General features: G+C 36.8%; 1 protein-coding gene across 1 annotated transcript; it reads right to left on the bottom strand.

The window, feature by feature from the left end:
• Positions 1 to 6,468: 6,468 nt before the first annotated feature.
• Fbxo45 (F-box protein 45) lies at positions 6,469 to 23,610 on the bottom strand. The gene is made up of 3 exons (XM_027935982.2): positions 23,004 to 23,610; positions 15,106 to 15,462; positions 6,469 to 10,887 (listed from the first exon to the last, which is right to left on the bottom strand). The coding sequence occupies exons 1-3, from the start codon at positions 23,307 to 23,309 to the stop codon at positions 10,702 to 10,704; spliced, it is 849 nt and encodes a 282-aa protein (XP_027791783.2). The 5' UTR covers positions 23,310 to 23,610; the 3' UTR covers positions 6,469 to 10,701.
• Between the last annotated feature and the right edge of the window lie 18 nt (positions 23,611 to 23,628).

Raw genomic sequence — 23,628 nt, forward strand, 5'->3', positions numbered from 1 at the left:
TATACAAAGAACACAAAAAACTTAACACCAGAAAAAATAAATAAAAATATATGAAAAAGTGTTCAACATTACTAGCAATTAGAGAAATGCAAATTGATATGACAATAAGATTTCATCTCACTCCAGTTTGAATGGAAATTATAAAGAACACAGTAACAATAAATGTCAGCAAGGATGTAGGGAGAAAGGTACTCTCATACATTGTTGGTGCAACCACTATGGAAAGCAGTAAGATTCCTTAGAAAACCTGGAATGAAACTACCATTTGACTCAGTTATCTCATTCCTTGGTATATACCCAAAGGACTTAAAATTAGCATAATTACAGTGACGCAGCCACATTAATGTTTACAGCAGCTCCATTCACAATAGCCAAGCTATGAAAACAACCGAGGTGTCCTTCAATGGAATATTATTCAGCCAAAAAGAAGAATGAAACTACAGCATTTGCACAGATGGAACCGGAGATTATCATGCTAAATGAAATAAGCCAATCACCAAAAAACAAAGGCTGAATGTTCTCTCTGACATGCGGGCTCCTTGGTAAAACAATTGATACCAGGTCTGCAGCAAGAAAAGTGTGAGGTCAATCTAGGACAACTTGTTGTACTACAAATTTATCCTACATGTGCTTGCAATGACCTTTGTATAAGGTTTTTCATTGCACTGTATCCATAATAAGAAAAGACTGGAATAAACTAAATGCCTATTGATAAGTACTATGTGAGCCAGGCATGGTGATGAACACCTGTAATCCCAACTATTCAGGAGGCTGAGGCAGGAGGATCTCAAGTTCAGATTGCCTAAATATGCTATTATTTATATGGCTAAATGTTGGGGTGTGTGGGAGGGGAAGCATGTTTGTCAGCATTTTTGCCTAATACCTGGGGCCTCACACATGTTAGGCCGGTGCTCTATCGCTTACCTATATCCCCAGCATCCTTGTCTGAACTTTAGGACTAGATGAGTTGAACATTTTATATTTCACACACAAAAAAATTTTGAATTAAAAAAAAATTTCAATAAAATTGCTTCTCTCTCATGATTGGCTCCTAATGATATTTACCTAGAAGAAACAAGAAATGCAGTGAATGCTTACTCTGTTTCCTCGCTACCCACTATTCTAAACAGCTCAACATGCATTTGTTTTGAACTATCTCTCTCTCCATTTAACATATCAGGAAACCCAAGCAGAGAGAGATGTCTTGCTTAAAGTCAGGCAGGTAGAAAGTGAAGAACTGGGATTTGAATTCTGGCGATCTTGACTCTAGCATCCATGCCTTTAACCACGGCACTGTGTGCTTTACAAACACTGGGTGACCAATACAACCTGACAAAATACCTTTGACAAATATGCAACACCCCTAAAATTGTTGTTGACCTTACCCTTCATTCCAGTGAACAACCAAACACAGCATTGAATTTACCTCTAGAGAGAAATAGCAGAATTGATAGAGGAAAAAAAATTTTAACATGTGCATTAGTTTTTTAGGGCTGCCAAATGCGGGGGGGAGGGGGGGCGGGCACCACGAACTGATGGAATCAAAAAACAAAAATTTATTATCTCACTCCTCTGGAAGCTCAAAGTCCAAGATCAAGGTGTCATCATGGTTACTTCCTGACTACTTTGAAAAAGAATTTGTTCCACAACTCTCTCCTAGCTTCTGAGGGTTCCCTGGCAATCTGGTACTTCTTGGTTTCTGCTGGATCACCCAGATCTTTGCCTTCATTTTTACATGACATTTCTTCTGTGTGCATATCTGAATCTTTCCTTTTTATAAGGACAACAATAGGGGTGGGGGGCTCATTTCACTCCAGAATGACCTCATCTGAACTATTTACATCTTTTTTTAATATTTATTTTTTGTAGTTGTAGTTGGACACAATAACTTTATTTTATTTATTTTTATGTGGGCCTTGCACGTTCGAGGCCAGTGCTCTATTGCTGAGCCACAACCCCAACCCCACTATTTACATCTTAAATGATCCTATTTTCACAAGGTCTGAGGTACCCAGAGGACGGGATTTTAAAATGAGTTTAGGGGGCTGGGGATGTGGCTCAAGTGGTAGCGCGCTCGCCTGGCATGCCGGCTTGGATCCTCAGCACCACATACAAAACAAAGATGTTGTGTCCGCCGAAAAAAACTAAAAAATAAATATTAAAATATTCTCTCTAAAAAATAAAATAAAATGAGTTTTAGGATGATACAATTCAATCTATAATACTAGGTTTCATTATTTTTATTCCTGCAGAAATTTTCAATAGTTATTTCTCCTTTTGTCGAAGTTTGATTCTTGGAGACAACAAATCACAGATGCAGCTTCTCAGCTTGGGCTTAGCGTCCAAATTTCATTGCTACCCTGATTCAGGGAGGACCAAATCCACTGCTCTCTGGAAGAATCCTAACAAGTATACTAGCATCTTTTTATTTTTATTTTTTAAATTTAGCTTTCTAAGGTCCATTGAAAGAATAATAAAAGAGATAATAAGTTTCTTGGCTGTTGCTCTGCCAATGACTTGCTCTCAGTATAAGACAAGAGCTCTTTTTTTCTTTTTCCTGGTCACAAAACAGATATTTTTCTTTTTTTAAAATATATATATTTTGGGGCTGGGGCTGGGGCTCAGAGGCAGAGCACTCGCCTGGCATGCGTGAGGCACTGGGTTCGATCCTCAGCACCACATAAAATAAAATAAAGGTATTGTGTCCACCTATAATTAAAAATAAAATTAAAAAATATATATTTTTATATATATTTTTACCTCTACCACTGAGCCACAACCTCAACCCCCAAACAGATATTTTTCTACCACTCTCAGGCTCCTCAAATGTTACTCCTGAATGGTGATCTTCAAGTTCAGGGGGAGAATTACCTGGAAATGTTTTTTTGAAAAAATACTGATACTAATGCCTTATTCCACATAGACTTTATCCATCCTGGGTATCTTATCTTTTAAAAGCTTCCCAGTTATATAGTAACTTGATTGTGATGGAAAATGTGCATGTCAAAACTTAACAAATTGAACAATTTAAATGTAGATAGCTTATTGTATGTCAATTCTCAGTAAAGCTGATGTAAAAAACAAAACAAGGGGTTCAGGGGTAGCTAGCCCACTGGCTTAGCCTGTGGGAGGCGCTGGGTGATCCTCAGCACCACATAAAAATAAACAAAATAAAGGTATTGTGTCCAACTACAACAACAAAAATAAAATAAAATAAAAAATAAGTGCGAGCATATAAATAAATAAATAAAACGAGCTTTCCAGGTGATTCTAGTGGGCATGCCAAAATGAGAACCATTGAGCTAGGTCAACCTCCTTTTAGCAGATGAGGAAACAGACCCAGAAAGGAAGAAGTCTGCTCAGGAAACTGTCATGGCTTACAGCACCTCCAGGATTTGGAACTGGTGGCTTCTGAACTACTAATCCAGTGGTCTTGCCTAAAAACCAAATGATAGAAAATTACTGAGCTCCTCAAAAAATTAAAAAGAGGCATTTGAAAAGTTTTAAGCATTAGAATTGTAACTCAGAGTTGAAAAGTTTTAAGTATTAGAATTGTAACTCAGAGATGTGGGGCATGGGAGAGGAATATCTAAATCACCAACATTTAATTGTAGGCTGTCCTTTCAATGTCTATACTAGGTACACCTCCCTTCACTGGTCCTACTGAATGGTGGAGCTGGTAGAATCAGAGGAAAGCAACTCATTAGCATCTCCCCACCCCTTCCTTCCCAGGGCACTCTACTACTGAGCTACATCTCCTTTATAATTTTTATGTTGAGACAGGGTCTTGCTGAAGCTGACCTTCAATTTGTTAGCTTTCTGCCTCAGCCTCCTGAGTCACTAGGATTATGGGCATGTGTCATTGCACCCAGCTTCTCATCAGCATTTGTTTTAGTTGACTGTTCACTATCTCAACTATAATCTTATTAGTTCTAACTGCCTTTTTTTCAGTGGGTGGGTACTGGGAATTGAACTCAAGGGCACTCAACTACCGAGTTATTATGGTTATTATAAATTAACAACCACCGAGCCACATCTCCAACCCTATTTTGTATTTTTATTTATAGACAGTGTCTCACTGAGTTGCTTAGCACCTACCTTTGGCTGAGGCTGACTTTGAACTCACGATCCTCCTGCCTCAGCCTCCCGAGCTGTGGGATTTATAGGCACACACCACTGCACCCAGCGATAATATGGCCACTTTGATAATATAAATTCTGCCATCCAGGAACATGGTAGATCTTTCCATTTTCTGAGGTCTTCTTCAATTTCTTTCTTTAGTGTTCTGTAGTTTTCATTATAGAGGTTGCCTGGCACCTGGCTTCCAACTGCCTTTTGAATCTAACTTAGATTCAACATGTTTGCAAGTTAATATATTGACACCACCACCCAATCTATTTCTTCTTTTTTATTCCCTAATAAAAAGAATACCATTATTCTCCATGTCCACACTAAACTGGGTGCCTCACTCTTGACTCCTTAGATTGGCTATTATGACCTGGCCTCAGTTTCCTTGATCCATGACCTGTCCCATTTCTCCAGTATGCATCATTTTCAGATATACTGGACCTCCTTATGCCTTTGTATCACAGCACATACTATTCCCTCTTCTTATAATCTTCATTAATATAAATCTTAATCAACTTCTAAGACACCACTTAGCTATCTCACCCCAGGTTAAGTTGAATATTCAGTCTCCTATGCCACCCTGGACCTCATACATAATTTCACTAAAGCAACTATTCCACTGTTTCATGGTAGTCTATTTCCACATTTGTTTTCATGCTAACTCATAAGCAACTTCAGAATAGACCTTTCTCTGCCCCCTCCATATCCCTATTATATCCTACTAGCACATCCCTAGTAACTGACAAGAGCCTGGTACATAATAGGCACAAGAATCTATTTAATGAATTCTTTTCTTTTAAATATTATTTTTAGTCATAGATGGACCCAATACCTTTGTTTTATTTATTTTTATGCGGTACCAAGGATAGAACCCAGTGCCTCACATGTGCTAGATGAGCACTCTACCACTGTGCCATGATCCCAGACCCCCATTTAATGAATTCTTAATTTTTTTTTTCATTCTTTCTAAATTACTGAGTTACTGTAGGTGGGCAAGGAGATCCTTCATAATTTCAGAAGCTATGGTGCAGTTACAGCTACATAAAAACCCGGCATGGCCTAGGGAGTCAGTAACAGTTCCATATGATTCCATAGGTAATTAAGTTCACTATTCCAATAGGCTGTATTTGAAAGCATGGATGCATTTAGCTGCTTCCAAAAATTTGATGCAGTCTTTGCTACCACTATGCCTTTCAGCAAATAGCCATCTGTCCTCTACTGCTCTGGAAAATTTGGCCATGAACAATATCATTCTTTGGCCTATTGGGGGGGTGGGGGTGGGGATAGATGTTACTGACAACTCATCCTAACCTTAAGCCTGCTTTCCTTCAAAGTTGGAGGTGGTCAACAAAGGGCATAGATGAATAAACCGGCAGGGAAAAGAAAACAAAATAGCTACATTAAAATTAACAGGTACATCATCTATTCTCATTATAATGCACCTTTAATTAATCAAATAAAGGATACTATGTTAAAAAATTATTTCAAGGAGTCTTTCTTAAGGGAGATAGGAACTTAAAACCATTCCCATTATTTTATTTCACCTCTCCCAATTTATTTGTAGAGGAAAGGAACAGAATACAGTATATCATATTAAGTATCACACCATAGGATAGGGCTTGACTTCCCTTATCCTTTTCTTATGCTTTCCTGTTTAAAAGAAACAAATTAAACACCATCAATAGGGTGACCTAAGGAAACTCCCTAAAGATTCTTGAGTCAATCATTATGAAATCCTATGTACAAAGGCTGAATAATGCATGACAACTTTAAATCCTGCAGGACTGCTTTCAGGAAACTATATTAAGATTAGAGAACATGATGCTGTCAACAATATTCTAATGACTACATTAAATAAAAAGCAAATTGGTTTGGGGGAGGATCTAAAAATGAAACTAGGACAACAGACTGGTGAAGCTGTCCCTATCGTCTCTTTCCATTAAACAAAAAGATACAGAAATTTCACACCTCCTTAATTTTCTGTTAGGAAATTAATTTTAACATTAATATATTAAGAAACTTTTAGCAACATGCACTGATTCTCTTCTAAGCTTTGTATCTTGGAGGCCACTTGTTAAGCCAGTCCTAGACTAGTATGCTGCCTCTTCTAACTCTTGGCAAACAACCTACATAATCAACTGTTAGCTGGGGTTGTGCCAACAAGGAACAAGATCTACAGAATTACAGTTCCCTGTCTACATTCCCTTCTAAACATTCTATTGTTAAAAGTCATGGAATTTATAGGTTAATTTCTTCACTACCTTTGGCTACAAGGCACCCCAATTTTTCTGACCAATGTATAAAATTTTTCTTTTCCAAAATGTAAGCAATCACAGGTGGTTAAGCTTTGTTTTAACTTTTTATTAGGAAACTAAAGCAAAACAACATAATTCCAAAAAATTAAAATACAGAATTCTAGTTTCAATTCTGAACAAATACGAAATCTACACCAAGAACTAAAAATCAGTTTACCAATATTTACAAATAAAGGGGAATGGCTAAAATGCATTCACAATAATTATTTTTTCTTCATTAGCCTTGGATTTGCATCTCTTTCCTTTCTGCTTCACTTGGACTAAGACAAAGAATTTCTTTCTCATCTATCTTTTGTTAAATATCCTATAACTGTAGAGGAATTTTTGTCTTTCTATGTAGTTTTCTCTGTTCCTCAACATATATGTAAGCCTATTGAGCTTAAAGATGTGAACACAAAGATGAGTCCATCAGAGACCCTGTCCTAGTTTAGGGAGTTAAGACACCAATAAATAATCAATAAATATAAATAATTTTATGCAAAGTATAAAGTCATACAGCATGAGTTAAGTATAGATACATATAAAACTAAGAAAATTTCAAGGAAGGAGAGATTACATTCAGCTAAAGGGAATGAGGAATGTTTTATAAGGATTGCATTTGGCTTGGGTATGGACTCTTCCTTCCTAATAAAGGCTTCAAAGTGGGCCTATCTACCACAGTCCCAACTATGGTGGTCTTGATTTCTGGAAAGTAATCTTTTAAACACTAAGATTTAAAACTCCTTAAGCTTCTATCTCTTCAAACAGTTTATTTCTTAAAATTAGCCAAAAAAATACTAGTTAGAGTTTACATAAACAGTAGTTTGGGGACTTAAGTTAAAAGTTAATAATCATTTCTATAAAGTTTAGGGTTTTGTTATTTTTTAAACTCCCCAGTCAAATCATATGTGAAAGGCAGAAGAGGCCTAATCATTAAGCCATGATTTCATATATTCAACTGGGCAAGACCTACTTGGCTTTAGGTGCCTTACCTTATATGAATAAGAATGAAAGATGAAATAAATAGCTTGATATTTAAAAGTCAAAATAATGAAAAAGTAAATGGCAACTATGAAATGATATCTATTAACCACAAAATTCCTTGTATGAAAAATTTTAATGAGTTATAAGTCAATGAACATTATTACAGACTTTAAACCTATTGATAGTCCTTTCTTTCCTATGTAAAATCAGATAAATAAAAACAGTCTATCTCAAGTATGACAGAAGACCATTGTCTGAATATGGGTAATGGTAATGTTTGCTTCCACATCTGCATACTTCATTAAAAGAACCAAAGAGTGAGCTCCCAGTTACCCAAGGCAACACAGTAAATTTAATTACACATTTTTTCCTGATCATGGTTGCAGTTGAAATAGAACAAATATTACTTTGCTTTTCATCCTTAGCACAAGCACTTTCCCCTTATTTTTTCCTTTACCCTCAATATCCTTGTGAGGTAGTGAAGGGAGGGAGCAAGAATTTTCTATTTTGCAGATGAGAAAAGTAGGTGAGTTTTAGAATAATGGTTCTCAACCTTGGTGGCTTATTGGAATCACCAGGAAGTTTTAAAATATCCTTTAGGCCAGATCATATTCTGGACCAACATCAGTGTCTTAGGATATGGGACCCAAGCATAAATTTTTTATTTTCCTATGGTATTGAGGATTGAACCCAGGGCACTCTACCACTGAGCTACATTCCCAGCCTTTTTTTTTTTTTTTTTTTTTGAGACAGAATCACCCTAAGTCGCTGAGTCTGGCCTCCCACTTTCAATCCTTCTCCCAATTTGCCAAGATTACAGGTGTGTGCGCCCCTGAGCCTGGTAAACATAAATATTTTAAAACAAACTCCAAAGTGATTCCAAATACAGGCAAGGTTGAGAACTATTGGTTTAAGTGATTTATACTCAATCTTCAGGTGCAACTATCTTCTACCTAAATGCTCTCTCAGCAACAATGAAAAAGAGATCTCCTTGAATATGGTAGCAGTTTGTTTTAATCATCTGGACAGTCACTGCTGGTCTCTAGTAACAAATTGATCCATCAGGATATAAATGATGATTCTTTATTCTCCTGATGCTCATGCTAACTACGAAACTCCATTTTACAAAACTTGCAAAGGGGATATTTGGGAATTCAAATCTTTGATATAAGAATGGCTTGTTGTTAAATATTTAGGCAATTATTGGACTCTAGGTTCAATATGGAATGAATAACCATGTTTTTGTTTTCCAGTAAGCACCTTCAAAACTTTGTTGTAAATGAACATTTACTAACAAGACAAAATAGAAGTTATAAACAAAATTCTTAGCAGATGCTCTTGGAATTGACCATATCACAACCTGAAAATGCAACAAGTACTTAAAGGTCTTTATCACTTTCTAACTAGTCAATCTTCATCCTGAACCAGTTCTCTTTAATCATTTAGACTTAGCCAATTGAGTTGTTCTACACCAAGAAAAACCAATTCCTGTGTCAGCTGTATTCTCTAATACATTTAACATATACTTTCACTCTGTACAAGGCAGCTTTTTCTTGACATGGATATCGAAAAGAATCTTTAACAATCTTTTTTTTTGTTTCAAACAACATACCAAATGCACAATAAATACTTGTAAACCTTTCAGGTAACAATAACAAATCTTTGTTCTATGGCTGACATCTCCTGCTTCATAGGGATTTTGATAATTTTAACTCTCAAGGAGCAACCCAAGAACCCCAGCAAGCTGCTTGCTGTCCCTAGTTTTATTAGATTTAAAATTATACATACTGCAATAATTTAAAAAGTACAAATATTTCACTTGCCTTAATTGTTATGTATCTGAAACCATACAATTTATACTTTCATACAGAAAGATGTTTGTTTCTCTTCTAACAAAAGAAAAATCTCAGCTCATGTGTGTTGGATTGTTAATTCAAAAGAGTGTTAATGAGGAAAAAAAAAGATTTATCAAAATAGGATGTTAAGCTCTCCTCCAATGAAAATTTCAAAACATTGCCAACCTGAAGTTCTCAGCACAAGGTGTTATATTTCAAGTCCCATGGGGGCAATTATCTATAATGAGATTAATAAAATTAACCTGGGTTCAGGTTGGCACTGTTTCAGATGGGTAGGTAAACATTTTTGATAGCCCCAATGAAGAGTTTGAGGCTTGGACTGTTACATGATGTAAACAATATGAAATTAAAAAACTTTTATCTACAGCATTATAAAGTTAAAAATAAAAGAATCACTGATTAATTCTTTTCCTAGGTTGTATGACTAATAGCGTTCATATTTGAGGACTGTAAGAGCACATGGCATTGTTTTCTGTTATGAGACACTTTCTCAGAAAGCCAAAAAAAAAAAAAAAAGATACCAAAATACGTATATTATTATTATGTTTAGATCATGTTTACTGATATATGAATAATTAGAAATAGACTTGTCTTCCCTCAATCTTTAGCCAGGAGATTGAGGAGTCTTAACTATAATTTTGATGGTTTAACTAAACAAAAATCAAAACAAGCCAACAACAGACAACAGACTATAACAGTTATGGGAACTGAATCAAAAGTAAGATCAAATGAGCCAATACAATACATCTCCTCTTAAAATCCTCCTCTTTGAAGTTACCCAATTGTCCCTAAATGTTATTTTGATTTTGTACCATGTAGTGGTTTTTAAGAAACTGAAATAGAACAAAGCAACCCTTTGTCCTTTTTTTTTTACAGTTCTTTTTTACACACATATTGTATATACAACTCTTAAAATAGCTGCACAATTTTATTTCTCATTGTTAGAGAAGTGCAGTCCAAGCAGACCATGCTTCTCAATATATTAAAAATATTAAATAAAACCCAACCAGTTTCATACTTTTCTAATAGTCAAGCTGGCTGGAAAAAAAGGGACTGGAGAAAAAACAGGCAGTTGTAAGATGGGATCAATCTTTTTCACAAATGCATTACTTAAAAATCCTTATCCCTTTTACGGATGTCCCTAAAATCTCACCTTTAAAGTTGGAAATAACACATTGCTAACATAGAGACAAAATCTGTTGCAACATGCATATGTCAACTGCCCACTCAACCAACTGCAACCCTGAGGATTTTTCTGGCCCAGTGGAAAGAGGAAACACTAAGATAATCTGTTAATAGAGTTGCTTCTCCAGTTTACAATTTCATGTGTTTTTCAGGATGTTTCTTGGACATGCACATATGACACTGTCACTTCATGATTCTACTTTCCACAAGTAGATCTCTTCTCCAGTCTGTCTTTCATCCCAAGAAAGCCACTGTCATCCATCCAAGGGTTTTCCAAGGTAAACCAAAGTCACTTCTGTGTTGCCATATACAGCAGAAACTGCTGGATATAAACAGGCCTTTGGAAGTCCTCTAAAGGCAACCCCCAGGAACTCATATCCACGTTCAAAAGCTAAAGTCTTATCTTCCATGTCCAAGATGACTCGAATTCTTTCTCCTATCTGCAAAAAGACATCAAAAGACGGTCAGAAGGGCTGGGGTTGTGGCTCAGTGGTAGAGTAGAGCGCTTGCCTAGCAAGTGCAATGCACTGGGTTCAATCCTCAGCACCACATAAAAATAAATAATTAATCAAATAATTTTTTAAAAAAGGTTAGAAGAAAATACACCAAAGGCATAGCCAGAAGAAACATGACACAAATTAAGAAGTTAAAATATTACTAAGAAAAAAATATTTTTAATGTTATCTAGAAAAATAAGAAGGGAAACCTTTTGGTCAGAGAGAAACATCTAGAAGAATAATATTCTCATCAAAAGTGCTTATTCTGATCACTTTTTTGAGACAACATGGGATCCACATTTAATTACTAACAATTTAAATGTTCCCCCTGAACTGTCCCCAGATTTTATATATTCTTTGCTTAAAGATGCTTCTTAAGCAAGTTAACACTAACATCTGTAACTTGGTATATTTTGCCAAAAGCTATATAAATAACCTTCTCAAATCACTATTGAATATACACACATAGAACGTTATTCAGCTACAACATGGATTAACATGAAAACATTATGCTAAATAAGCTAGACATCAAAAAAATAAATATTATATGATTCCATTTATATAAAATATCTAAAATAATTAAATAGAGACAGAAGGTAGAATGGAGGTTACCAAGGGCTAAGGAGCAGGGAAAATAGGGAGTTATTGTTTAGTGAATTTGGAGTTTATGTTGGGGATCACAAAAAATGTTTTGGGTATAAATAGCAGTGGTGGTTACACAACATTGCATTGTTGTTTGCTTACAAAGTGTTAAAATAATAAATGTGCTATGTATGTTTTACCATGATTTTAAAAAAAATCACTATAGTAAAACACTCAATAGGCTTAAGTTTACAAATCAGTTCCAATGTGGAATTTATATAATCATGGAAAATTAAACCTGTCTATATTATTCTAAAAATTTAGAATTGGCTTTACTGAATAGTCAATTTGTGGTCCAGTTATAAGAGTTCAGACTATTTAACTAAACTGGAAGCTCAATATGTTCATTTCTTTCTCCATTTTGAAAAGCAAAGAAGAATATTTCATCTTTACAGTTTGCATCTATAAGAGAGTTGCATTTATATATTCAGAGGTAGAAAGTTCGAATATTTACAATAAAAAAATCAAAATTTAATAATTCCTGATTATAATTCCTATCATTGTCATTTACTTTCCTTTGCTGCATTTCCTGTCACAAATAGTTACCAACGTCTGCTTTTTCCTTTCCTTTGCCCAACATAAAATAAACTCATATCTTACTCTGTGGACCTAAGAACCTCCAAATCATCACCATCAATGTTACTAACAAAAACAACACCAACAACAACAAAATGGAAATAATATTTTGTTGAGTAATTGTGTATTTCATTTGCATTGTGCCATTTAATCCTCATGTAAATCCGAAGAGTTACTCATATTTCACAAAAGACATAACTAAGAAGACAGGATTAATCCTGCTAAAATTTTTAAGTTTGCTTCAACTTTGAGCTACACCATGCATACAGAGTAGGAAGCAAAAAGTAAAAGTCTTACTAGCTACAGAGGGAAGTGAATAAAACTTGAGGATGGCATAGCAACTGGAAACTGCAAGAAGGAACTCCAGAAGCAAAAAAAAAAAAAAAACCACAGAGAGGGTGAGCCCATAGGTCTGATAATAAAGTCTGCCCAAATCCTTTGAGACTACAAGGATTACAGAAGCCAGGGAAACCCCCAGGAAACCAGACTGAAAAGCAGCAAAGGTGACAACATTAGAACTTGAAAAAACTGGGCAATGGCATTAGCTACTTCATACCACGTGGGAGATCAAGTTTATGGTTTGAGTCCAGGTAAATTAAATACTTACCATTATAAGAAAACCTACACTCTTCAGAGAATAAAACAAGTTTCTAGAAAAACAAAACATTCCAGAGTTTTATAAATAATAAAACATATTATCTACATTCCAGTTTCAACCAAAAAAAAAAAAAGACTTTGTAGGAAAAGAAAAGGAGGTTGAGGGTAGGGGGTTTGTCAGCAGAAACTGACTCCAAGTAGGCCTATGTGTTACATTTGGCAAAGACTTCAAAGTAGCTATTTTAATGTGTCTCTCAGCAACAATGAGTCTAAATGTGTCCAAAGAATAAAATAGTATTTAGTAGTGAATAAGCAGAAAATCTCAAAGAGAAAAACAAACTCTAAATAAAGAAACCAGCTTGGCATGGTGACACACTCCTGTAATTCCAGCAGTTTAGGAGGCTGAGACAGAAGGATAGCAAACTTGAGGCCAGCCTCAGCAATTTAGTAAAAACAACCCTGGGTTCAATCCCCAGTTACAAAAATAAATAAATAAGAAAGAAATTCAATGAAAAGTCTAGAGTTAAAGAGTATAATATAACCCAAACTCATTAGCCTCGTTCATTAGCAGTTGAGATGGCAGAAGAAAGAAGCAACGAACTTGAAGATGTTGCAATAGAAATTATCTAATCCAAAGAACATAGAGAAACAAGCCCGTGTGTGTGTGTGTGTGTGTGTCTGTATGTGTGTGTACATAACTTCATAGACACAGAGACATGGACAATATCAAGCAGTCCAATAATTACATTAAATATAAATGAACTAAACACTAGAAAGCAGAGATTATGAGACTGGGTTAGATAAAAATCAATACCACATGCTACGTAGGAGACCCACTTTTAATACAAGAAAGAAAAGGGCACCAGGGAGCCCTTTGCAAAATAGTAAACATGACAAAACTGGACAGGTTACATTAAAACCAGATAAAACAAATTTAAAGGAATCTGAATAGTCAAAGGTAATTTCATGACTACAAAAGAACTAATTAGACAGAAAGATATAACATTTAAAAATGTACATTTATCCAATAACAGAGCCCATAAATCTATGAAGTAAAGCTGACAGAAAGGAAAGAATAAACAAGGTAGCAAGTGTAGTTTAGGACTTCAGTACTTCTCTCAGTATAAGAACAGAAAAAAAGAAAAATCAGTAACAATACAGAAGACTTGAACCCTATTGACCAACTTGACCTATCACAGAATATTCCATCAGTTTATATTCTTTCTAGGCACACATGGAACATTCTTCAAAATAGGTCATACATGGGAATTAAACAAGTTAGTAAACTGAAAAAAATTTAAATCAAACAGAATATGTTCTCTGAAAAACACTTGAAGAACTGTCATTACAAAATTACTGCAAAGGTAGTGACAGGAGTTTATCTTTGGTGATTATGAAATCCAGACACCCTTCTATGTAGGGTAGTTGCAGAACATAAAAAGACAATGAGGAAAGAATTCTATAAAATAAAATAAAATACTTCCAGGTTTTATAACTCAGGAAATGGAATACATTTTTAGTTTTTCTACTTTAGTATGCCTGATAGGTCATCAATGAGACTACAGATTTCAAGCTACCCATGGCTCTGAAATATGGAATCTATAGTTCCATAAGACTTCTAATTTCTTATCAGATTACTGTGTTTTATACTCTATCACATCTATAGTAATAAGGCTTTTAGAAATAGTAATTATAATTTTGACTCCAGAATAAAATGAGTATGCCTGCCTTAAGGCTAAGGTGAAAAGAATTAAAAAATCTAGCAGTTTGTCTGAACTTGTCTGTCTCTAGAAATTATTGACACCTCCAAGGACTTTGAATCCACAGATTAATAAGTAGCTAGAAGAGGGTGAGTTTGCATGTGTATGTATATAGGTGCATTTGTTGAGCTGAGGTACGTAGAAAACAATAATTTGGATATGCCATGATATAGGAAAGATGAAATCTTGATCAAGAACTCACAAACTATAATCCCTGGGCCAAATCTGTCCTGCAGCCCATAAATAAAATCTTATTAGAACACAGTCATGTTCATTTGTTCATATATTATCTACAGCTCATTTGTGCTATAACAACTGTTGAAAGCTGTGATAGAGATTGTGTTGATTGCAAAGCCTAAAATACTTACTTTATGACTTTGTACAGAAAATGTTTCCCAATCCTCAATCTAGAACAAAGATGAGTTGTTTATGGTGGAATATGCATTAACAGATATTGAAATACATCATATATACCATTTACTTTAAAATTACCAGAAAAGACATAGCTGCTATATAAAAATTTATAAGCCTAAAACAAATTAAGGTGTGACTGGACAAAGGCCCACAACTGAAAACAGTTTCTCACCTGGTATTTTGGTGCATTGTTGCATTGTGGAAAACTGCCATTGACTTCCCCATTATGTAGTAGATTATTGTCCACCAGATTCCAGCCCCAGCTCTGGTCGTCGCTTCCCAGCAATGCCACATAACCTTGGCACTGCATGGGGGCCCGTTTTGTAGCAATTCCAATCACTGCCACAGTGCCCAGAGGGCCCTCCCACCACACTTCCCATGCATGGCGGCCCTCACTGAAACCGATCTTGGTCCTTGCACCATCAGTGCTCTGAGCGATAGGGTTTCGATGCAAAGTAAAGCCATTCTTCTTAATATAGACATTCCTGGAGCAGTCATTAGTGCTGAAGGCATGTTGGAAAGCACGTACCTAAAAAGATGAGAAATAGACCAAAGAAAAAGAAATTTGTTTTTTCTTAAACACTGAGAAGTACCCAAACTTCAGACTATATGTTTCTAAAAAATAAGTTTATATACTTTTAAATAACATAATAAGTATTTCCAAATAATGGCTAAAGTTTCAGGATGGGATACTAATATAAAACATTGCATAACATTAAGATAACTGCCAAATGCAAAGTGTGGTGGTATAGTAGCACATGCTTGTAATTCCAGCAACTCTGAAGGCTGAAGCAGGAGATTGCAAGTCTGAAGCCAGTCTCTGCAATTTAGCAAGACCCTTTCTTAAAATAAAAAATAAAAAGGGCTGGGACATAGCTCAGTGGTACAGAAATCCTGGGTTCCATCTCTAATAACATACATTCACCTCCCCCACCAACTGGAGCCAGACACTGGAGCATGCCTACAGTCCCAGCTACTTGGGAGGTAGTGGGAGAATCAACTGAGCCCAAGAATTCAGGACCAGTATGGGCAATATAGCAACCGAACCACAGTAACCCTGTCTCTTAAAATAAATATGTACATACCTATACATAAATACATAAACAGAATTACTGCAAAATGTTTCATCACTGACCAAATTTCAAATTACAGTATTTCTCCAAATGGACTTCTTGAAACATTAAAAAAAATTACAAGAATCCTTATATCATTAGAGATAATACCGAAATGTTTATGGATGAAATAATGATATCTAAGAGTTGCTTTAAAATACTCAGGAATGGGAGAGTGCATGAGGTAAACATGACCATAGATTTGTCACTGGTCACTGGTAAAGCCTGGTGATGGTATAGGGAAGCTCAAACTATTTTCTCTGCTTTTGCCTATATTTGATCTTTTTATATAAAATATTTTTCAGGGGGGCTGTGGCTGTGGCTCAGTGGTAGAACGCTCGCCTAGTATGCGTGAGGCACCGGGTTCGATCCTCCCCACCACATAAAAACAAAGTAATGTGTCCGCCTAAAACTAAAAATACACAAATAAATACATAAATATTTAAAAAATTTTTTTTTCAGGGGCTAGGGTTGTGGCTCAGTGGTAGAGCAATTGCTTAGCATGCGTGAAGCAATGGGTTGAATCCCCAGCACCACATAAAAATAAACAAATAAAATAAAGGTATTGTGTCCATCTACAACTAAAAAATATTTTTTTAAATTTTTTGATATTAGCAATGATGCCATGGAAAACAATTATATTTTAGGGCTGGGGATATAGATCAGTGATAGAACATTTGCCTAGCATGTGCAAAGCTGTGGGTTCAATACCCAGCACCACACACACATATTTGTATAAAACATATGTGTATATATAAATGTGTAAAAATATATTTATGCATAAATACATGTACACATATATTTGCATGTCAACACATGTGTGTATATGTATAAATAATATACAAAATAAAGACCTTAGTTATAGCAGCTCTATAACTTATAAAAACTTTACTAGCCACAAACTACCTTAAGTCCTCAGTTTATTTTCTAGGTATTACTCATACACTAAGACATCACCACTCTGATTTTTCCAAATCAAATAATCTCCTAGATAACATCTAAAACAGTAGACTTTTTCATAAAGAGATGGTCATTAAGAGCAGTTACCAATAGGATCCTTCAGTAATTACAAATTTTTCTAAATAAATAATTTCTTCTAAATAGTTCCCCTCTACAAAAAAAAAAAAAAAAACCCTCCTATTTTAATAATTTTAAAAAGTTGCCTTCTATATTATTTTAAAATTTTCCTTCTTGGATGAGGATGTAGTTCGGTGCTAGAGCACATATTTAGCATGCGGGAGGCCCTAGGTTCAATCTCAGCACAGCAATAAATAAAATAAAAATAAAATTACAATCCTTTCTTTATTCAAACTACCCCAAAGCAATGGAAGATAGACCTATTGCTCTTGTTAACCAGAGAAATCTATACCAGAGTCACAGTCAGCATTATGAAAGACCTTAAAGGTCATTTACTCCAAACTCAGGGGTTAAAAACACAAACCTGTCAAAAGCTAGGTAATGCAGGAGCCCCCAAGAGAAATCAGGTATCTAGTCCCCTCAGTAAATGTTCAATTCCATTAGCTAGTACTTTACTGTTTCATTGTTGCACTGTTCAGCAGTTTTAAACTGCTTCTTTTAGGTACCCCATGTTTTCATAAGGAGGCTGTAAAACAGATGTAGTCTTAATGTTTTCCCTATCTTGACCATTATTATATACTTGTGAGCACCTAAAAGATCAGAAGTAAAAGTAAATAAGGAAAGAAAATGTCCCCTCACAAGCATTATCTCAATCACTCAAGAGAATATCATCAAGCAAAATAATTCCTCATTATAAAATATTTAGCAGGGCTCAGTGGCACACGCTTGTAATCCCAGTGACTTGGGAGGTTGAAGCCAGAGGACTGCAAGTTCAAAGCCAGCCTCAGCAATTTATAGAGGCTCTCGGCAACTTAGGAAGACCTTGTCTCAAAAAAAAAAAAAATAATAATAATAATAATTAAAAGGACTGGGGATGTGGTTCAGTGGTTAAGTACCCCTGGGTTCAATCCCCAAAACCAAAAAAAATTTTTTTTAAATTAATATTTCCCTATGCTTATTCTTCAAGTCTCACAAATTCCAGCTGCTTTTTTTCTATCTTTATTCTCTTTGTCATACTGATCAATTAATAACTTCTTCCTCTAACTTCTGTGACATCTTCCTATTTTACTGTACTGATCCCCAACTATATTCTTTTTATTGGCCACCATTCCTCGGCCCCCTTAAATTCTCCAGTCCTTCACCATGAATTCTTCCAGGCCTGTCTTTCTAAAACAGCATCTTTATTGCATCTCATCCCAGTTAATAACCTTTAACAGTTCCATATCAATTGCAAATTCTTCTGCCTGGCTTTTTTTTTTTTTTTTTTTACAGGGGAGTGGGGTACCAGGGATTGAACCCAGGGGCGCTTAACCACTGAGCCACACCCAGGGCCTTTTTATTTTTTATTTTGAGACAAGGTCTCACTAAGTTGCTTAGGGCCCCGCTTAATTGCTGAGGCTGACTTTGAACTTGTGATCTTCCTGCCATAGCATTCCAAGTTGCTGGGATTATAGGTGTACAGCTCCTCTGCCTAGCTTTTGAAGATCTCCAGATTAGATTCTTATTTCCTTTTCTACTTTCCTTGTATCCTTTCTGCTTGCCTCCTCCTACACATTCTCTAACACCACCTCCATGAAGCTATTCTTAACCGAGGCCATCCAACCTCTTTATTTCTCTTCTGAATTCCTATCCACCATTGTCTATATCATACAACACTTAATTATATAGATTTTACTTTCTAACATACCTCTAACCACTTGATTCTAGTAAAAGTATCTTGCCAAAAAAAATCTAATCTAAATTTATCAAATTTCTGTAGTAAATATGGGGGACAGAAGAACACGCTAAACAACACCATGAAATCAGCAAAATCCAGTCTCATGACAAAGAAGTTGCAGGGATGAGATGTTAAGATGCATGGGGCTGGGATTGTGGCTCAGCGGTAGAGCAGTCGCCTAGCATGCACAGGGGCCCTGGGTTCGATCCCCAGCACTACATAAAAATAAATGAATGGAATAAAGGTATTGTGCCCAACTACAACTAAAAATATATATATATTAAAAAAAAAGAAAAGATGCAGAGTCTATCTGTATACTAAAACAGCCTAAAGAGACACAATTAAGAGTTTGCCATGATAGCCTTATATAAATTAAATAAACCATAATAATAAAATTTGAGAATCAGAAATTAGAACACTGCATATTTTATATTAAGAAAATTATTTTCTTTTTAGAAGTGATTAACAGTATCATTATATTGTGTCTAATAGAAATGGATACTGAAAAAATCCAGATGAAATGGAAAAATACCAAATAAAACAATCCATAACTTCTGTCTCAGTCTCATAACAACTTGGATTTTACATTACAGTAAATAGCTTTAAGACCTAGTTTAAATCTGAAATCTAGACAATCAGATGACAAGTATTATGGGACTAACTAATGCTATTTGGTGACATGTAAAACATGAATTTTTATAAAGAAAACTCCTATCTAAAAAGAACAAAATTAAAAAAAGAAAGAAAACTGCTGGGATTAGATGTGTTGGCAGACCATGTGCCAAGCATGCATGAGGCCTGAGTTTGATTCACAGCAAACAAACAAGCAAATTTTAAAAAGGAAAAGAAAAAAAAAAAAACAAAAGAAAGAGAAAACCAAATAGACCGACAAACTTTTAATACTTTTCAATTGTACGTTATCCCAAATCTGTTTCAATCCTTTCCGAGTTATTCAGGCTCCTCAGAAATTCTATTTGACTCTGCTCCTTACCCCACTCACCCAGTTAGCTGCCCATCTACATGGATTTGTTGTTTATGATAGCTCTCCCAGTCATCTACTTCTTTCCTCTTACTGTATTTCTGGTATATCATTAACCTCTGCCCTCTTCAGTTCATCTTATGGCCCCCTGTCTTTATTTTTGTAGTACTGGGGATTGAACCCAGTGACACTCTACCACTAAGTTATACCCCAGCCCTTTTTATTTTGAGACAGGGTCTAAGTTGCCCAGGCTCATCTTGAACTTGTAATCCTCCTGCCTCAGCCTCCTGAGTATAGGCATGTGACATTGTGCCCATGGCCTAGTCTCTTTAAAGCACAGCTTTTATTTTGTCACTCTTCCAGTCAAACTTCTATGGGTTTTCCAACTATAGAACAAAGTTCAAACAATATACTGAAAGCTATATTTCAAAAGGCTCATTTCATGATATACCCAGTCCAGCTTATGTTTATAATCATATTCCTCTTAATTCATTCATTCAATATAACTGAACTGTTTTATATTTTTAACCTAGACATTTACTCTAGGCTCGAGTCTTTAACAGCTACCTATCTGTTATTGCTGATTTCTCAAAAACACCATAAATTCTAATCTACCCCAAATGAACTTGTTTGTTTCCAGTCCTCTAAACCTAGCCAAAGTTATTCCCATATTATGTAAGCCAGATACCTAAGAGTCATCCTTGGCACCTCCCTTTTTCTCATCCGTTTCAAATCTATTGCCAAATTCTGCAGATTTACCTTCCTAAACCTATTAATTTCACTCCATCTCCTTCACTATCTACTTTCTAATTTTTTGTCTACCATATCTCTAAGGTCCCCCCCACCTACCTCTCCTACACAGTAATGTCAGAAATATCTCCTAAAAATGCAAAATAATCATAACACTAACCCCCATATCCCTAAATTCCTCCTGATTACAATTTGAAATGGCTTCCCTATAGTCTGGCCCCAGTCCACTTCTTCCATCTTATCTCAAACCAGCTTGCTCTCTATGCTCCAGCCACATAGACATATATTTTCTGTCCCTTATACTCATCAGATTCTCTTAAATGGCTCTTCTCTCTCCCCTTGGCCTATTTATCTTTATCCTTCAGATCTCAGTTCATGCATCACTTCCTATGAAGAAAGCATTCCCTGACCTCCGACCTATGTCAAATTCTCCCATAACTGAATCTCAGAACTCCATGTGTCTCTCCTTCATGGTACTTATCAAATGCAGTTTATATTCATTCCCCCATAAGACAAGGCATTCATAAGAGTTTGCTTTTTTTTTTTTTTTAAGGATTCTGTTTTCATTCCCCCCTCCCCTAATTTTATCATAACTTCTTTCCCTCCACATTTTTTATTGGTAAATTATATTTGTACATAATGGTAGGATTTATTGTTACATTATTTATACATGGACACAATACAGCAATATAATTTAGCCAATATCACTCCCTTGTACTTCTCCTTTCCTCCCCTCCCCACTGCCTGCTCCCTTTCCTCTATTAAACTGATCTCCTTTTGATTTTCATGAGATTCCCCCCTTTCTGAGTTTGTGGGGTATTTTTATTCACCATTACATCTGCAAAATTAAACATGGTACCTCTGATTTCCTCTTGTTTACCTTCTGTTAAAAATACTTCCTCCTCATAGGATATCCAAATCCATCTCATCTTTAAAATTCGGCTCAATCAAACCTCAACTTCAAACCTCCAATTTTCTACTCAATGACTTCCCTAGTAGACATATCTGACTTCTTCTGAACTAATCTTTCATCCTTAAGACATTAAAAATGGTCCCGTAACATCTAAAAGAACCTATGATTAGTAGTATAAGCCTGGAATACCTAAATGCATGAAGAATACAAACCAAATAGTAACACAGGTTGTCTCCAAGGAGGGGAACTGGGTGGCTTCAAGAAAGGGCCCAAGGGAAGACCTAGCTTTATATCATTGTGCTTTCATTGAAGCTTGACTCACATGAACACATTATCTAATATTTGTAAGATACATATCTATTAGAAGTAAATTATCAAAAAGTCTTAATTTAATATAAGCAAAAATAAACTCTATGAGAAAAACTTTAAAAATCAAAAACAAAAAACCACTCATGAAACTCATACATTTATCAGGCAAAGTATAACAGAATTGCAATCTTCTGCACTCTCTTATTTGCCTATAATTCCAGCTACTCCGGAGGCTGACACAGGAGAATTACGGTATGAGACCAGCCTCAGCAACTTAACAAGACTCTGTCCCAAAATACAAAAAAATTAAAAGGGCTAGAAAACGTAGGTTGGAAGTGGTGCACCCCTGGGTTCAATCTCCAGTATCAGGAAGAAAAAATAATAAGAAGAAAGAAAATGAAAAGAAAAAGCTGCTATCCATCTCTGGATCCCTTGTTTATAAGTCCTGGAGAAACCTCGGGGCCCTACCACAACCTGTTACTTGGCATTTTTATTTTCTATTATGAAGGTGACAGGAATATAGACAAGAATCTAGGGGGAAGAAAAGGAAGCAGCAAAAACTGGAACCGGCATGTTAGATGACAAATGGAACAGATGAGAAACATCAAGGTAGAACTATGAAAAAGTTAGCAAGGAAGAAGTCAATAACAGTAGCACAAGGCAGTATTAGGACAATTATCTGGTGCGGAAGGAAGGATGTTCTGTGTCTTTAGTTAGCAGTGTACCTAGGACCACACTTGTAAGCTGGAAATTCAACGGAAGGAGGATAAAGAAAATGTGATTATAAATCAGAGCTTGGAAGAGATTAAATGAATGCAAAGATCTCAGACACTAAGCCCATATTAAAGCAAAATTATCTTATAAAAGTCTATATGGAGACCAAGTAGAAAATTAAGATCAGAGTATTTTAAGGTACAATAGTTGGCGGTCCGTCCTTAAGAGGAAAGAGGGTTGAAAGTAGAACGAGTGATTGATACAAGTGGTGGGAAACCATCCACTCTTTTTTAAAAGTGGACACGAAAGTCGGGTGGGTTAAGAAGCACAACTTCAATCCAAAAGAAAAGAGGATCTTTATGGAGGGGGAATGTGAGGAAGGAGCGGTGGAAAGGCGGGATGGTGAGACAAGGCGTCTGACTCAGAAGCTTAAAGGTAGCACAGAGAGCAGCGCGCAAGACTGGACTAAGGGCAGTAGTGTGACCCGGGGTTCCCTCACCTTGGCCTTGTAGCTGGGCAGGTTGCAGAGGATGTCCGTGCGCAGAGCCTCTTCTGCCAAGCTGCGGGCGCACAGGCTCCGCCACACCTCGCTGTTCTCATCGCCGTGTAGGCAACGGTACCAGTGCTTGCACACCAGGGCGCAGCTCCGCAGCTCCGACAGCTCCAGGTAGGAGAACACCAACTCCAGCACCCGGCTGGGCAGCCGGCCCCCGAGCCCCGCGGACCCGGAGCCCGCGCCCGCGCCGCCACCGCTACAGCCAGCGCCGCCCGAGGCTGCCCCAGCCCCCGGGCCCGGCGCCGCCATCACCTCACCAGCCGGCCCGAGGGCCGCCGCCTCCGCCGCTTCCCCCCGTCTCGGCGCGGGAGGCCAAGCCTCGCCTTGAGACCGGAGCAGCTCGCTCACCGCCCCTTTCAGGGCCAACCGCCGGCGCCTCCACCACTCCCGCCCCTGCCCGGGGGCGTCCGCTGCGCGCCCCGCCTCACTGAGGGCAGAAGCACCGGCTGCACGGGCGTCCCCTGCCCCTCCCCCGCGGCTCAGTGCGGGCGCCTAAACCGCCCGACTCGCCCAGCCTCCTCGAGGCGAGCCGGTGGCTCCGCCATGCGGGTTGAGGGCACGAAGCAAG

This window comes from Marmota flaviventris, chromosome 8 (assembly GCF_047511675.1).
Source record: "Marmota flaviventris isolate mMarFla1 chromosome 8, mMarFla1.hap1, whole genome shotgun sequence".
NCBI lineage: Eukaryota > Metazoa > Chordata > Mammalia > Rodentia > Sciuridae > Marmota > Marmota flaviventris.

Bases quoted from the DNA above. Each gene is read 5' to 3' on its own strand.
- Fbxo45 (XM_027935982.2), bottom strand. From the start codon at position 23,309: ATGGCGGCGCCGGGCCCGGGGGCTGGGGCAGCCTCGGGCGGCGCTGGC. The intron at 15,463-23,003 runs GTGAGGGAACCC...TCATCTTTTTAG, and splicing joins TGCCCAGCTACAAGGCCAAG to GTACGTGCTTTCCAACATGC. The intron at 10,888-15,105 runs GTGAGAAACTGT...GTCTTTTTGCAG, and splicing joins ACAATGCACCAAAATACCAG to ATAGGAGAAAGAATTCGAGT.